This window comes from Bicyclus anynana, chromosome Z (assembly GCF_947172395.1).
Source record: "Bicyclus anynana chromosome Z, ilBicAnyn1.1, whole genome shotgun sequence".
Lineage (NCBI taxonomy): Eukaryota > Metazoa > Arthropoda > Insecta > Lepidoptera > Nymphalidae > Bicyclus > Bicyclus anynana.
The window spans coordinates 2,202,957-2,219,396 of record NC_069110.1 but is presented as its reverse complement, the minus strand read 5'-3'; the positions used below and the strand labels follow the sequence as shown (position 1 = coordinate 2,219,396).

Sequence of the window (16,440 nt, the reverse complement as noted above, 5' to 3'; positions counted from 1 at the left end):
GGCCATAGGTATGTTAACATTCATCATACAGAAAATGCACAAATATCATATATGTTTACATGCACTAGTAAACGAAATCGATTTGATAGCTGTAAGTCACACTTTATACACAAAAAAAAACACTGACTTTGCCTTTAATACCTTTTATATTTATTTTATTACCTTTTATATAATGGAAACAGCCTTACTCATCAAGAAACATCCCAACCTACATAAAACTGAAGAAACTGAAGAAAAAAAATAGCAGAAGAGGAAATACAAGTATCAAACCAAGTAACAGCCTTTAAACAGTATGACAAAATAACCCTTATTTTATATAACCCTTTATTACTAAAAACATCCGAAAAAAAGAAATCGTAAAAGATGAAAAACTTTTCATTCAAAGGAAAATTTAAAAAATGGTTAATTGAAAAATGCGCCTGTGGTAATAAAGACTCCCTAGGCTAGACTTAATAGACCTCAATACCCCTTCGTCCTATTATTCCTTATATTCATTATTTACCAATCAGTCAATCAATTATCTTTATTTTGCCAGAATATTGTACATTTCATACATAGGTCTCATAAAAAATAGGTAGAAAAATATAGTCTACTAATCTACAAATCAAATAACAAATTACAATTTAAAAATAATAAAAATAAAACAAGGCCCGAATTAATTAATGAAAATATAAATGTCAATGAAAGTGTCAATATTATGGTTAATGTCCCTATTTTAATTTCCACATAAGTAATCAAAGCTGAAGTGGCAATGGGCAGGCCACATAGTTCGAAGAGCCGATGGACGTTGGAGTACCAAGGTGCTCGAATGGTGACCCCGCACCGGGATACACATAGACGCGCATAGAGCGCAGTGTTGGTCGACTCCCTACTACGGACTCCCTATAGACCGAAGATGTCAAGCGGATTGGAGGGACGGCTCCCTGCAATCTTCTGGGTGCTGGCGGCTCGAGATCGAAATATTAGTTTTAATAAAATATTATATTAATTTAATTTAAATTTTACCTAACATTAAGACAAGCAATGTATTAGGTATTACTCGTAGTACCAAAATGCATAAATAAATAAACATTTCGCTGCTATATGGTTTTCCGACCAATATACCTACGAACACACGATATAATTAGTACAAGCCGAACGAGTGCATGTTTGTTGTTAATTTACATCTTTTATGTTATAGTTTATAAAGACCATCTACCTAAATCTTAGGTAGATGGTATTTAGGGCCAGTGATTTCTCTTAGGTCCGAGAGAGAGAGAGAAGTCACTGGCCCTGAAGAGATGTGCTTACCTAGTTTAAGGAAGGGACAGGAAATATTATGTACAAGTAGCCAAAATTGTAATTCTATACTGAGTATTTTTCAATAGACATTTCTTATTCTTATTCTTATACAGCCTGAGGCTATACCTTATACTATTAAGTATATACTATAGTATATTAAGTATATACTATTAAGAGCCGTTTGATATTAGTATTGTAAGTAAACAGGCGGGACTGTAAAAAATAAACCTAAACGGGAAGCTGCTTGAATATGTGAACTTTTTTTAGAGGAACTATTAACCCTACACCGTTGTAAACTTGAAAATGAAGGACTTTTCATGAAAACTAATTAAATAGTTAACCGTATTTTTAACGCTCTTCTGTTTTTATTTTCGCAACATGAAGTATATTTAAACTTCTTCGTAGTAAATATTTACTCTTAGTATGTACTATGTTTCAGTTGTATCATAAGTATTATTAAAAAATGCTTGTTTTTAATGTTATTGTATTCTTATATATATTGTATAATTTCATTAGCTATTAGTGTGATAACTTCATGATAGAAAATTTTATATTCTTAATAAACCAAAAGATAAAACTGATACAAACCATTTTGAATCGACACCAAAGGGATAAAAAAAGAATGGACCGACAAAACTTTCATTCTGGCAACATGCAGAATCTTAATCTGCATCCTTTTCTGAGTTCAAAACTGTAAACAGAATGCAGTCCTCAAATTATGTACTCTCAATACCTCACAGGGCCTCGTCTATTAATTCGTCACTTTCGCCCCTGACGGAGGTCCTCCGACGGCACGTTAGCCTTTTATATTTTTGTTATTTAAGGAGAATGCCGAAATCTTCTAAATTTCTACAAATTATTCAATGGTCTGTGCTCAACTTTTAATATAGTAGGTACCTATTAATATTATGAAAAACACCCAGAATGATCCTACTGCACTATGTATTAAATGAAAATAAGTGACTGTGTTATTAATGATGGTTTTGTAACGAAAAGTTTCAACCAACACCTTAAGAAAAGAAGATCGGATCGATACAGAAGTAGTAGTAGTAATCCATATGACGGCGAGAACTGTAACTGTGAGGAACTGTGAGCAACCTCTCAGGCACTTTAAAACCCCGCAAAGGGAAGAATGGATATTTAGTAATTTAATAATTATAATAGTGTTATGTTTATACTTTCAATTTTATAGGCATTGTTAAATATTAAAAAATAATCATAAGTGATTGAAAATTACCTACATTTCATTATTTAATAGTAATTTTTTATTTCTTTTAATTCTCAATAATAATGTTCGCCAAAAAGTGTTTTTTGGAAGAAAAATTATATGCAAAACTTTATAAGTAGTTGTTTTTTGGTGAAAGTTCGGTTAGTAGTCATATAACTAAGCAAAGAAGTTTGATTTATAATAAAACAGTGATATAACAACAAGTGATACTATACTATATAAATACAACAGATACATTTAACATTGATTCTAAAATATGAGTTATATACCCACTACTTTTCAGTTGTGTGCATTGTAAGAAATTAAATATCCCGTGTCTCGACGTTGAAGGAAAAACATCGTGAGGAAACCTGCATAACAAAGAATTTTCACAATTCCCTGCGTGTGTGAAGTCTATCAATCCGCATTGGGTCAACATGGTAGACTATTGGCCTAACCCCTCTCATTCTGAGAGGAGACTCGAGCTCAGCATTGAGTCGAATATGGGTTGATAATGATGATGATGATACCCACTACAATATTTGTTAAACGGATTTTAATGCATGGATATTTTTTGGAATAAACTGCAACTTTAAATCGAAGCTATTGAATGACAAAAACAGCCTATTAAAATGTTTCACACCAGGAAACAGTATACCTTCGAATGCTTGCCTCAACTTGCACAATTTATTCTGCTGCTAGAAGTTCATGTTACAAAGACGGCATAAGTAATACTTGTAACCACTCAGTTTACCTGTGAGAACGCTTGGCTAGCATTTTTATCAGTAGGTTCTTACCCGTACTACATAGTCAAATGACAATTTTAATAATGAACATAATTATAAAAATATTTTTTTTACATTTTTAACAGTGTTTTGTATTTTATTTTTATATCAACATTGTTAAAAATTAAAAAAAGACTAATGAATAAATGAGAGAAAAACATAATGTAATGTTTTCACGAAAAGCGTCGTTTTTGGATGCAAATTGCAGTATTAATTTATAGGAGGGAACTCATCTAAAACTATGTGTATGCAATTTAGTATTTAGAGATGACAAGAAGAATGTCTTACGTTTTTAGGAAAAGCGGGCAAAGTTGTTTGGACAATGTAACGGTTATATAAGCAGAAGTACTTCAAGGCAGGTTAGCGAGTTTTTCTTACCACGGAGGAGGGACCTAGCTCGGCAACGCCTGAAATTGCGTCTCTTTGTTTCCCTGCCCCAGAGTCTATATATAAAGGCCGCAAAGCGCGCTGATAGCACACTTCGGCGAGACGTTGAGTAGAACGGTCGCGACGCGCTTAGCTGTTTGCTGAGATCTTTGCTCTTTGAAATACTTCACTTTTAACTAACTCTCCAAAATGTTCGTAGCGAAATCCAACCTGTTGGGCAGCACCGGAATCCCCGTCGCCCCCATCAGCCTAGGCGGTGCTGCCTTCTCGGACATCTACGGGTAAGTTTTTATCAAGCATAAGCGTTTAGCATATTGTGTTACAGAACTCTTTTTATAGTTTCGTTATCAATTTAGTGCTCCTCGCTTGCGAAATTATAATGACTTTCTGTTTCATATGCGAATTATATGAGTCTAAATTTATAAATTTGTAAGGGCACCTGAGCATTTATTATATTTTTTATTTAAAAAAAAAACCTTTTTACTTATAATTTTTTTTTGTTTTACTTTTTATTTGGTTTTGAATTTGCTATAATGTAAATTAGTTTCAGTTTTTTGTTTGTTTCTTCTAAAATCAGTTGATTAAAATGTATTTATTTAATAAATATTCTTGTGTAGCATTAATTTAGCTAAATATGCGAAAATCATTCGAGAGTGGGTTGGATTAAAGTGTAGGTCTGAAACCGATCACTCTTGTTACTTCGCCCTAGGGTTTATAGAGTAGTATTGAGATATAATAAGTTTTATATTTCATAATTTTGAGTAGTGACGTTCAAAGTTCTTTGATTACGCGTTGCCGAAAGAACGTCATTTTTGTATGGTACCTATTGTAGACTGTATAAGCGCATTTTATAGTTCAAGACAATTATTGAGGAAAATGGTTTTTCAAAATCATCGAAACACCTCTTTTTCCTCCAAACGCGTTAAAAAGAAATAATTATAAAATTTACCATATTATCCTTATTCATACTAACATTATAAATGCGAAAGTAAATCTGTCTGTCTCTCTATTTCTTAGCTAAGCCACTGAACCGATTTGGATGAAAATTTGGTATAGAGATAAATTGGACCTTGGAGCAGAACACACTTTTTCTCGGAAAAATCCCTTGTAAAAAAAAACAGAATTTGACGCGAACGGAGTCGTGGGCGGCCTCTTGTAGTTTAAAAACTTTAAAAAAAGATAATATGTACTTACTTACGTAATAGGTACTTCTCGCTTTTTTCTTTTTATTATTTTAGGTTTACATCCTACTAAATAATTTTAAATAGTTTAAAAAACTAAAAAACACGCATTTAGCGCGCACTAAAAATTACAAATATTGGATTTAACTCACGTTACAATTTTTTTCGAATTTCTGAAAGCAAATCCTTTCATTTGATATCCATATCATGGGGGTGGATTTCAAATAGCCAGTCCGCCATCTTGGGGAGGCCGTCGGAGGTAATGACATTTCTTAGCTAGTCATGTATTGTCATCAAAACTCAGAGCGTGTGCAAAATTTCATCTTACACGAAGACCGGAAAGTGGGTCATATTAAGATTTCAAGATTTTCTTATACATAGTTACAAGCTTTGTGAGGCTGCCATATTGGTTTTGTAACGACGTTTCTTAGCTAGTCAAGTATTGTCATCAAAACTCAAGGCGTGTGCACAATTTCATCCTACACGAAGAACGGGAAGTGGGTCATATTAAGATTTCAAGATTTTCTTATATACATAGTTACAAGCTTTGTGAGGCTGCCATATTGGATTTGTAACGACGTTTCTTAGCTAGTCAAGTATTGTCATCAAAACTCAAGGCGTGTGCACAATTTCATCCTACACGAAGAACGGGAAGTGGGTCATATTAAGATTTCAAGATTTTCTTATATACATAGTTACAAGCTTTGTGAGGCTGCCATATTGGATTTGTAACGACGTTTCTTAGCTAGTCAAGTATTGTCATCAAAACTCAAGGCGTGTGCACAATTTCATCCTACACGAAGAACGGGAAGTGGGTCATATTAAGATTTCAAGATTTTCTTATACATAGTTACAAGCTTTGTGAGGCTGCCATATTGGTTTTGTAACGACGTTTCTTAGCTAGTCAAGTATTGTCATCAAAACTCAAGGCGTGTGCACAATTTCATCCTACACGAAGAACGGGAAGTGGGTCATATTAAGATTTCAAGATTTTCTTATACATAGTTACAAGCTTTGTGAGGCTGCCATATTGGTTTTGTAACGACGTTTCTTAGCTAGTCAAGTATTGTCATCAAAACTCAAGGCGTGTGCATAATTTCATCCTACACGAAGAACGGGAAGTGGGTCATATTAAGATTCCAAGATTTCTTACATACATAGTTACAAGTGAAGCTAATATAAAGCGTGTAAAAATATATGTATGTATTTAAATCTTAGGTAGGCATAGTACGCGGCCTTTAAGTTGACCTTTGCGTAGAAACACATTTTCAGATGTTCGCGAAGTACGGACGAGTAACCATAGCACCATAATTGACGACATTACAGTCGCACACGAAATCTTCAATAATTTGTCATATTTAATGTACTGAGCAACCAAGGAGTTCGCGTTTAACACTTTTGTTTATAATTGTACCTGCGTAGATGACCGCCAATTTGTTTCAACTTACTTTTAGACTTTTATTGGGGATCTATACCTAATACATTAATTTAGATGCCGTTTTTTAATCAAAAATAAAACGATATCAAACCGATCACCGACGGCTTCACTTTTTCTGATGTTTCCCAAAAAAAATATGTAATTTATGTTTCTCACCGTTCAGTAGTTTTTAAATTTATCGCGAATAGACAGAAACGGTAGAGGATTTTGTTTTGTAATATAAAGGAATACACTCAATTAAAAACACAATACTACATGTCAAGTATTTACTCAACTAATTTTAGTAGTATTAGTAACAGTGCTATTTCGGGGAAGTACTACCAAATGCATATAGTTGCCGCAGCAGTATTGCTGTGTTCCGATAGTCAGGATAGCTTCCTATAGTGCTGTTAAGGCCTTAAAACATCGTTATCCAATTAAATTCGAAAACTCGGAATGAAATCAATATCTTCCCTAAGTAATTAGTTCTTAACTAATTACTTATTGCAAGCGAGAACTCACCGATGAGAAGATACACTAATGCATGTTCTCACATAAAAGTTTTCCTATCGGCGGCAAATGTTCGAAAACTTGAATACGCAGAAGACGGGTAGGTATTACTCGTATATCTACAGTCTACACATTATAAAATTAGAATCATATATCATAAGCTTGTTACTTTTGTTTGCGTGACAACTTTATAGTTTATCTTCGTATTCCCACGGGAATTGGAACTACGCGGGTGAAACCGCGGATCGTATTATGCTGGCCATTGACGATCAAGTATATCCACGTTTCAGCAGCGCTGCCCGCAGCGAAGACGTTTTATACTAGCTATTCCCTATCAAGTATACCCACGATTCTGCAGTGCTGCCCGCAGCGAAGATGTTTCATACCAGCCATTGACGATCAAGTATACCCACGTTTCAGCAGCGCTGCCCGCAGCGAGCACGTTCCATAGTAATGCTATTATTAATAGATGACTGGAATTGGCATGAGCCACGCCCACTCCGCGGTCCGCAGCTAGCCATTGACGATCAAGTATATCCACGTTTCTGCAGCGCTGCCCGCAGCGAAGTACGCGTCAAGTCGAGCTGTCATCTCGCAGCGACTAACATACGATCACTTGTAGCCGTGGGTGCTGCTGAAACGTGGGTATACTTGATCGTCACTGGCTAGCATTAGATAACAAGCGGTTCTAATATTTCTACCGTATGCATCGTAATTATGTTACAGACCTACTGAAAGACTATTACTAACATTGGCAGCGAATATATTTACTTTGTACTGCGAAATTTTCTTCATGTTCGAATTTTAAATTACTTGCTCGACTTTAGCAATTTACAACTCACGTATTTTGCTGTTTCTTATATTTTTGGTAATAGATTTGCGAATGTTTTACCCTTTATAGTACATACAAAATATTTACGTACAAAGCGAATAGATAACGTTTGTAAGTGATATAATCCGCTTCGGCCTTTATGAGGTCAAGCGGGCAACTATTGGTTCTCCGCTTGACCTCTTAAAGGTCTAGGTGCGTTTATTATGCAGTTACTATATTATGTTTGCCAAACTTCATCAAAATCTTAAAACGATGTTTGCATTACAGAACAACTAACACACAAATGTTTACATATTTTATTATCACGTACGATACGTATATATAGTTCATTTATCAAAAATAAACTATATTATGGGATATAATTGGAAATGGCAAATTGACATAATATCGTGATTAGGTTAGAAAATCATGGTCTAAGATCCGGAATTAAAATGTATACCATCATCTGTTATTGATTAGTGATAAGAAATAAATTATAGATAATATTTAGTGACACATTGCAAATAGGTTGCCTAGTTAAATAGCGGCCAGATGCATTTTACATACAAAATCTAGGAAACCATGAACTAGAACAAAGGCAAATTATACAGTTAAATACATAAATACATAATTGCGTCACTGACAATAAGCTTACTTTTGACATATTATAGTAGAGGAGCCGAAGAGGGGATTTTTGCAGTTACTCGAGCGCGGCAGATAAACATAAGGGACTATACCTTACACTTTGTCGAGTACCTCCACCGAGTATGACCCCTTAATATTGGTAGGTACGTTTAGGGCAACCAAAAAAAAAACTAACTTCATAAATACTCAACCAGCACGTCAGATTAAGATAAGGTAGGTGAGTTGATAGCTAAAAACTGCACATTTCGAAAATCTGACGATTTGAGCGTAACGTAATGGAATGGGAGGGTTTCAAAGTTACAAAATTAAACCCTTATATTTTAGTGCTCGAGGTACGAGTGCGATTAATTTTTTACTTATTTTCAAGGAAATAATCTCCTAATTAATCGCTTAAATTTTCTTACAATTTCAGTAAGCCAAAGTAATAAAAATTGTTTTTAAAGTCTGTAGTTTTTTTTTCCACCGCTAAAAAGTAAATAACCATTTATTCTTCCTATAATTTAATCTACCAAATGTAATCGGTCTCAATGACGCTCGAGTAACTGCAAATTTAGCATCTCGGGCTCCCCTACTATTAGACGACTTATTAACTAATGATATTCTAAATGTAACGTTTACTCACTGTTTACTCGTATATCTGACAACCCCACAGTTGCAGTGGTGTAAGCAGGAAACCTTTAAGTATTCAATGAAGTTGAATATATTTTTTTATATAATGTATGATTTTTTTAAATTAACCAATAAGGTAAGTACCTAGATTAATAAATAAATTTAACTAGGCAATTTATTTGCAATAAGTCAATGTGAATATTTTCTATTATTTATTTTATATACCTATAATTATTAAATAACAGATGAGTATATATTTATTATGCCGGTTCTCGTATTATCAATTGTTTGGAATGTTTTAGAGTTTGGGTCATCAAAGACATTTGATATGATATTCCGCTTATATCTTGACAAAGTTTCTAGTTAATGAGTATTAAGCAAATAGGCATTCCTCCACAAAATACAACCAGACAAACGCAAATTCGCCCACGTTCTTGCACTTTCCCCTCTATAAACGATCTTATTAAGACGAATTTATATATGGCTCCAGAGTTTATTTAATTTTCCTGTGAAAAGAAGTTAGGGCAAATAGACAGATAGATTTATTAATTCGGTGTTTTGTGTTCTGTACTTTTATCGCCCTTTTTCTGGATTTGTGTTAAAGACCCCAGAGAGACTTGAATAGCAAACCTTAAAACGAATTAATGCGGAAATTAGAAGTAAAAGTACTCTAATTGGCTGAGGATATTGCACGCCTGAATCTTGATATTGTTCAAGTGAACCGAATAGGCATCACCCCAAACAGAAACTTTTTTAAGGGTATCTACCCTTCTTACGACTTACAAGCATTCAACCATCGTCTCCCTGAGTTTGTTAACTTTCATTCCTCCGTCGCACGGATAAATAGATCTGTTATTGTTTTCTTTTACAAAATGAGGTACGAATATGCACGAAGCTTTGAGTTTATTATAATATGCTCCATGCTCTTGCATTTATTTATTTGGGGTTATTGTAATGGGCTTAAAATTGCAAGCTTCAATTAATCATGACCTACATTTATACAATTAGTGAATAATATTATGCGCTGCCGCTATATTTATACAATACTAGATTACACCCGCGTACTTTTGTTTTTGTGAGAATTTGGGGATAAAATATAGACTATGCCACTCACAAATAACGTGGCTTTTTATTGGTGAAAGAATTTTCAAAATCGGTTTATTAGAACAGAGATACTACAAACTGACTTCAAGGAGGAGGTTCTCAATTCGAGTCCATGTTTTTTTTATATGGATGTTACTCGATTATTCGAAGACTCCTGGACCGATTTGAATATTTTTTTTTGTTTTTCAGGGATCCTTTAAACCTTTGTAGCTTCGAAAGTAATGATCGCAGATACCCTATTACTTTTACAAAATTGATTTACTATTAGCATACTCTTCATTTATTTACAATTTAAAAAACTGTCATCAGCCCTATTATCTCCGATTACCAAAACGTTATGCTTAATTGTTATACTCGTGTTATCATTAGTAGGTCCGTATTGAACTGTAATCAACAATCGTCGAGCACAAGTTTATTGATCTTTTGATAAGTACTGGATAAGATTTTTGATAATAGCATGCTCCGTGGCGTGCTCTTCATAGATGCAAAATGCACTACCTACCCTGAAGATTCAAAATTTAAAAAATACGGGAATGACATTTATTATCGACAGATCACGTGATCAAGTTATCGGGCGGTTCTCTCATTTCCATAATTTATTTAGTTTTCGAAGCGTTAGTGTTTGTAGAAAGAGAGTCGAAGAGCCACATGGCTACAGACCCTGAACAGAGCATTTATCACGTAAGGATGCTTCCTATTACAATTGCACAACAAATTTACCTTGATTCATACACTAAATACTAAATATACTAAATGCAGAAAGTGTTTTAGAATTTCGATGATCGGTCAGTCAGTGAGTGACAAAATTAAGAAATTTTGACTAGTTATCACTCTTAAACTACACTTGCAAATTGAATGTCTATACAATGCCTGTTTGGTTACTGACTGACTAACTAATGCCCGGCTTCTGTATTCATCCACAACGAAGTTATAGTCGAAAATGGCTTGAATTACTTCGTGAAAAGTATGGCACGGTAGTACGGCTTCTTTGCTCGACTTAACGGAGCACTACCGTGCGCCCAGATACCGGACGTAATGTGTTGGTACGAAGCGAACGACAGAAGACATCACCGGTCGTGGCAGAGCGCCGCGTACCTACCTACCTACTCGTACTTGTATTATAATGGAAAACAGAACGTTGCAAATCTTTGTAATGCAATCTACCGATAACATTGTCGGGTTGCTTGCGGTTTTGTTACAGGATAAACTCTAACAATGTCATTGTGTACATTGGAATATCAATAGAGATGTATTTCTGAAAGATTTCCATCTTCTCTCATACCATAAATCTTCAACAATGAATTGAATTGAAATAAAATACATAATAAGTATGCAAATGACAAGCTTTTCTTTTCATGACCCAGACTATATTCATTCTTACACGTGGTACTTGCAAGGAAGATATATCATACATGTGAATATCTAAGAAAATTGTTAAAGTATTTCTGAACAATAGATATACACATATGATAACATTGTAGGGTAGCTTGCTGTTTTTTACAGTATAAACTCTAACAATGCTATTGTGTTTATTGGAATATCAGAAGAGGCGTAATTGTGAAAGATTTCTATCTTCTCTCATATTGTAAATCTTCAACAATGACAAGTTTTTCTTTTCACGACCCTTTTAAGACTGTATACATGAAAACTCGTGCTTTTCGCAAGGAAAATACATTATACATGTGAATATCTAAGAAAATTGTCGAAGTACCTATCTATCTAAACAATAGATAGATAGATAAAATTATTTACTAATGCACTACTATGAACAGATTTCAAGCGTTTTTTAGGAATGCTCACATATCGAACTCTAAATTGTGTTCTGTAGCCAACCGATCTAAGGCTTACTAGCGCCGACACATATATTTCGGCAAGCACAGGCTCCTGGAGACCCTTGTGTTTAGAAGTCCATACTTCTAAACACAAGGGTCTCCAGTCAGTCAGTCAGGTCTATGGAGAAGAAGCCTATTTCCCTTCTACACGGACGGACGGATTAAAGTGGACGATAAGGATGACTGATGATGAGAGATAAAAAAACAAGAAACCTAACTATTTAAAATTTATAGTACTTACAAGCTGACTAATCAGACAGTTCAGATCAGGACGTTGGCTTACAATTTAAATGATCTTATCCATTTTAAAAATAATTTTTGAGCGACCCAGCTGCGCGCGGTGTTTTTAAGGTTCCGAACGTCAGAGTACAAAAACGGCAATCTAAAAACAAACAGGGTCTTAAGAAGAGAGCTAAAAAGATCGAGCCTTTTGGAACCTCACTCATAATATTACTCACCCTCATATTCTCTGTGCATAGCCGTGATAGCCCAGTGGATATGACCTGTGCCTCCGATCCCGAAGGGCGTGGGTTCGAATCCGGTCCAGGGCATGGCATGCACCACCAACTTTTCGGTTGTGTGCATTTTAAGAAACTAAACATCACGCGTGTCAAACGGTGAAGGAAAATCATCGTGAGGTAACCTGCACACTGTGAAGTCTGCCAATCCGCATTGGGCCAGCGTAGTGGACTAATGGCCTAACCTCTCTCATTCTGAGAGGAGACTCGAGCTCAGGAGTGAGCCGAATTTGGGTTGATAATGATGATGATGATATTCTCTGTTACGGGTCAATAGAATCTAAATAAACAGGCAACAAAACAATTTGGTTCTTTTAGGGAGGACAATATCCTCCCTAAAAAAACCAAATTAAACTTTGACTTTGTATTGTAAACTTTTTAATTGACTAAAAATTATCCATAACAACTTTGTGGCCAATCGCGTAACTGTCTGTTTGTCACGGTAAATTTTCCCCGAAACTACTAACAAGATGAAGCCCCAAAAAATATTTGCAAGCTGATAATCAAGTGATAAAAGAGCTAGTTGAGGTCTATACATTTACATATAGCTAACTCAAATGAATGATCATTAACAACCCAAATTCGGCTCACTGTTGAGCACGCTAGATTGGTAGAATTAGAGAATTCTGAGAAAATTCTCAGGTATGTAGGACTAACAGATATCTGAAAAGTTGGTTGCATGACCCAAACCGGATTCGAACCTACGCCCTCTGAATCATAGGTGTTTATATCCGGCTTTGACGGCTTGTAGATTATTTATTTATTTTAAAATAAGGATTCCAAAAACCATGTTAAATATATCGCACGGAACCCTCTACAACTCACACTAGTCCCGTTTCCTTTTTATTAGACCGTGATGTTGCCTATGAAACGATAACATAGTGTTGGTCGTCAGTTTTAATAATTCATTAGGCACTAGTTGTCGCCGAGCAGTAGAAATCCATAATTCATTTAACTATACCTCTATCGTTACGCTAAAGCGTCCGCACAGAACAATTCTTTTGATTGCTCGGCCAAATACCAGTTGCTTTGGCTTTGGATGCTGTGGATCGACGAGCTAGACGAGCTGGCACATATTAACCACTACTGGCAAACTCCAAAGCCTTAAACAACGGCGAATTGCTGCCAGTTTGTCAATGTTTTATCTATACTAATATTATAAAGAGGTAAAGTTTATAAGTTTGTAATATTGTTTGAAAGGGGTAATCTTCGGAACTACTGCTCCGATTTTAAAAATTCTTTCACCAGTAGAATGTTACGTTATCGGGGAGTGCTGTAGGCTATATATTAGCAGAGCTGCTATCATATATATTAGCAGAGTTATCACAGTTTTAGTCATACAGGTCGGACCGAAGCTCCTCTTAAACGAACTTATTCGCATGCGCTGCTTTAATCATAAAAAGAAAAATTCCAACTCGTAGTATTTCACAATATCACAACAAAACACCTGAAACCTACCAATTCTGAATAATCAAAAACAACAACTCTCAACAAAGTTGCAACACAATTGCAAAAAGTTTCGAGAGGAAGCCAAAAAAATCGTGTTTTCAAAAAACGTGAAAAGTTCCGCAATAATTGCCAATGGCCCTTTGTGAATTGTTCACGTGAAACTTTGCGTAAGATTGAAAGAAAACATTTTCAATTATTAACCATACAAACAGAATAGACAAGGAAGTAACAATAATAAACAGAGAGTAAAGTTTGTGCGGATATTGTGATAGCCTAGTGATAACCTCTGCCTAAGATTCCGAAGGGTGTGGGTTCGAATCCGGTCCGGGGCATGCACCACCAATTTTTCAGTTATGTGCATTTTAAGAAATTAAATATTATCACGTGTCTCAAACGATGAAAACATCGTGATGAAACCTGCATACCAGAGAATTTTCTTATTTCTCTGTGTGTGTAAAGTCTGCCAATCCGCTTTGGGCCAGCGTGGTGGACTATCGGCCTAACCCCTCTCATTCTAAGAGGAGACTCGACCTCAGCAGTGAGCCGAATATGGATTGATAACGAACAAAAGTTTGTGCTATTGCAGGAGATAATCTCTAGATCTACTGAACCGATTTTGAAAATTCTTTTACCACTATAAAGCCACGTTCTCAAGAGCTCAAGAGCTATTCGCTGTTGTACCGCCTCCCCCTATCTACCATTGCCCCGCAACTCTCAAGCAACGACACTTGGGTTTCATCCCTATGTTGTTGATGTCTAGGACTCGTACTCGTACTCGTCTGTTCTATATACTCATATAGAACTTGGAACTTGAGTCAGTTCTATATGAAAAAGTAGGGTAAAGTGTCTCTATTTGTCATCTATTTATTAGTCCTTTTTATTATTTATTAACAATTTTAATATATAAAATTAAATACAAAACACAATTTAAAACAAAAAAAAACATTAAAAAAATCAACTGCGGGACATTTGAGTGCCCAAGCAACCAGTGGTCAGGGCTCCAGAGTGAGGAACCTCCTCACAATACATGCCGTCACAAGAATCGCTGACTTCTGTATCCGACAGTTAAGTGAAAGCTTCTTATGGTGTTGGACGAAGCTTTTCGCTAAAAGACCATTGATTGAAACAACTATCGGAGTCTATTACTACTAGAAAGCTGTAAATTAGTATGAATATGTAAATAATTAAAAATGCGAACATAGTCGTACAATAAAATCTTGAAAAATATTTTTTTTAGGTTACCTCCCCTACATTTAAAGTGGGGATGAATATTTTTGCTCGTTTATTTCATAGTTTAGGATATCGTTGGGTAGATATTTAAAAGTTGTAAGGGGTTTCCTATCAACATAGTCAGAGTATCTTTCTAGTTTTAACAGAGTCTGTTAAAACTAGAAAGATAAGATTTGGTAAGCTTATGTACATTAATTACGTGTATAAAGTGGTAAAAAAGAAAATTTGAAAAAGATTTTTTTGGGTTTCTTCTATACATGCAAAATGTAAAATTTTTTATAGTCTATCCTACAGCGTGGGGTATCGTTGTCGGTATTTTTGTGCATTACATATAAGATTTAAATGCTAACTTAATCTACGGAACCCTACTCTGCGCGTGGCCCGACACGCACTTGGCCGGGTTTTGTGTTTGATTGACTAATTACGTTTATTGTTACAGGGAGTTCGACGAGACGCGCAGTGTCTGCTTCATCCGCGATTGCCTCTTTAGGGGTATAAATTATATCGACACAAGTCCTTGGTACGGTCAAGGGACATCTGAAACTATAATCGGCAAGGCAAGTAAAATCTTCGAGTATTATTTTTTTTAATTATTAACTAAATTGAATTATACTGAATGTATGTCATCTATACTAATACTAGCGGACCCGGTCAAGCTTCGCTTTGACTTATTAATTTATTTATTTGCACTTCTTACCTTACACTACCCTACTCCTATCCCTACCCCTACCCTACCTCTACCCTACCCTACCCCTACCCTACCCCTACCCCCCTACCCCTACCCTACCCCTACCCTACCCCTACCCTACCCCTACCCTACCCCTACCCTACCCCCTACCCTACCCCCTACCCTACCCCTACCCTACCCCTACCCTACCCCTACCCTACCCCTACCCTACCCCTACCCTACCCCCTACCCTACCCCTACCCTACCCCTACCCTACCCCTACCCTACCCCTACCCTACCCCTACCCTACCCCTACCCTACCCCTACCCTACCCTACCCTACCCCTACCCTACCCCTACCCTACCCCTACCCTACCCCTACCTACCCCTACCCTACCCCTACCCTACCCCTACCCTAACCCTACCCTACCCTACCCTACCCCTACCCTACCCACCCTACCCCTACCCTACCCTACCCTACCCCTACCCTACCCCTACCCTACCCCTACCCTACCCCTACCCTACCCCTACCCTACCCTACCCTACCCTACCCCTACCTACCCCTACCCTACCCTACCCTACCCCTACCTACCCCTACCCTACCCCTACCCCTACCCTACCCCTACCCTACCCCTACCCTACCCCTACCCTACCCCTACCCTACCCTACCCCTACCCTACCCCTACCCTACCCCTACCCTACCCCTACCCTACCCCTACCCTACCCCTACCCTACCCTACCCCTACCCTACCCCTACCCTACCCCTACCCTACCCCCTACCCTACCCCTACCCTACCCCTACCCTACC

General features: G+C 36.5%; 1 protein-coding gene across 1 annotated transcript in view; it reads left to right on the top strand.

Annotated features, from left to right (window-relative positions):
- LOC112045507 (uncharacterized) overlaps positions 1-16,440 on the top strand; it is a 39,331-nt gene that overhangs the window by 14,793 nt on the left and 8,098 nt on the right. The window contains exons 2-3 of the mRNA XM_024081702.2: positions 3,860-3,941; positions 15,406-15,523. Coding sequence (XP_023937470.2) covers positions 3,860-3,941; positions 15,406-15,523 — 200 coding nt within the window. The remainder of the gene's footprint in view (positions 1-3,859; positions 3,942-15,405; positions 15,524-16,440) is intronic.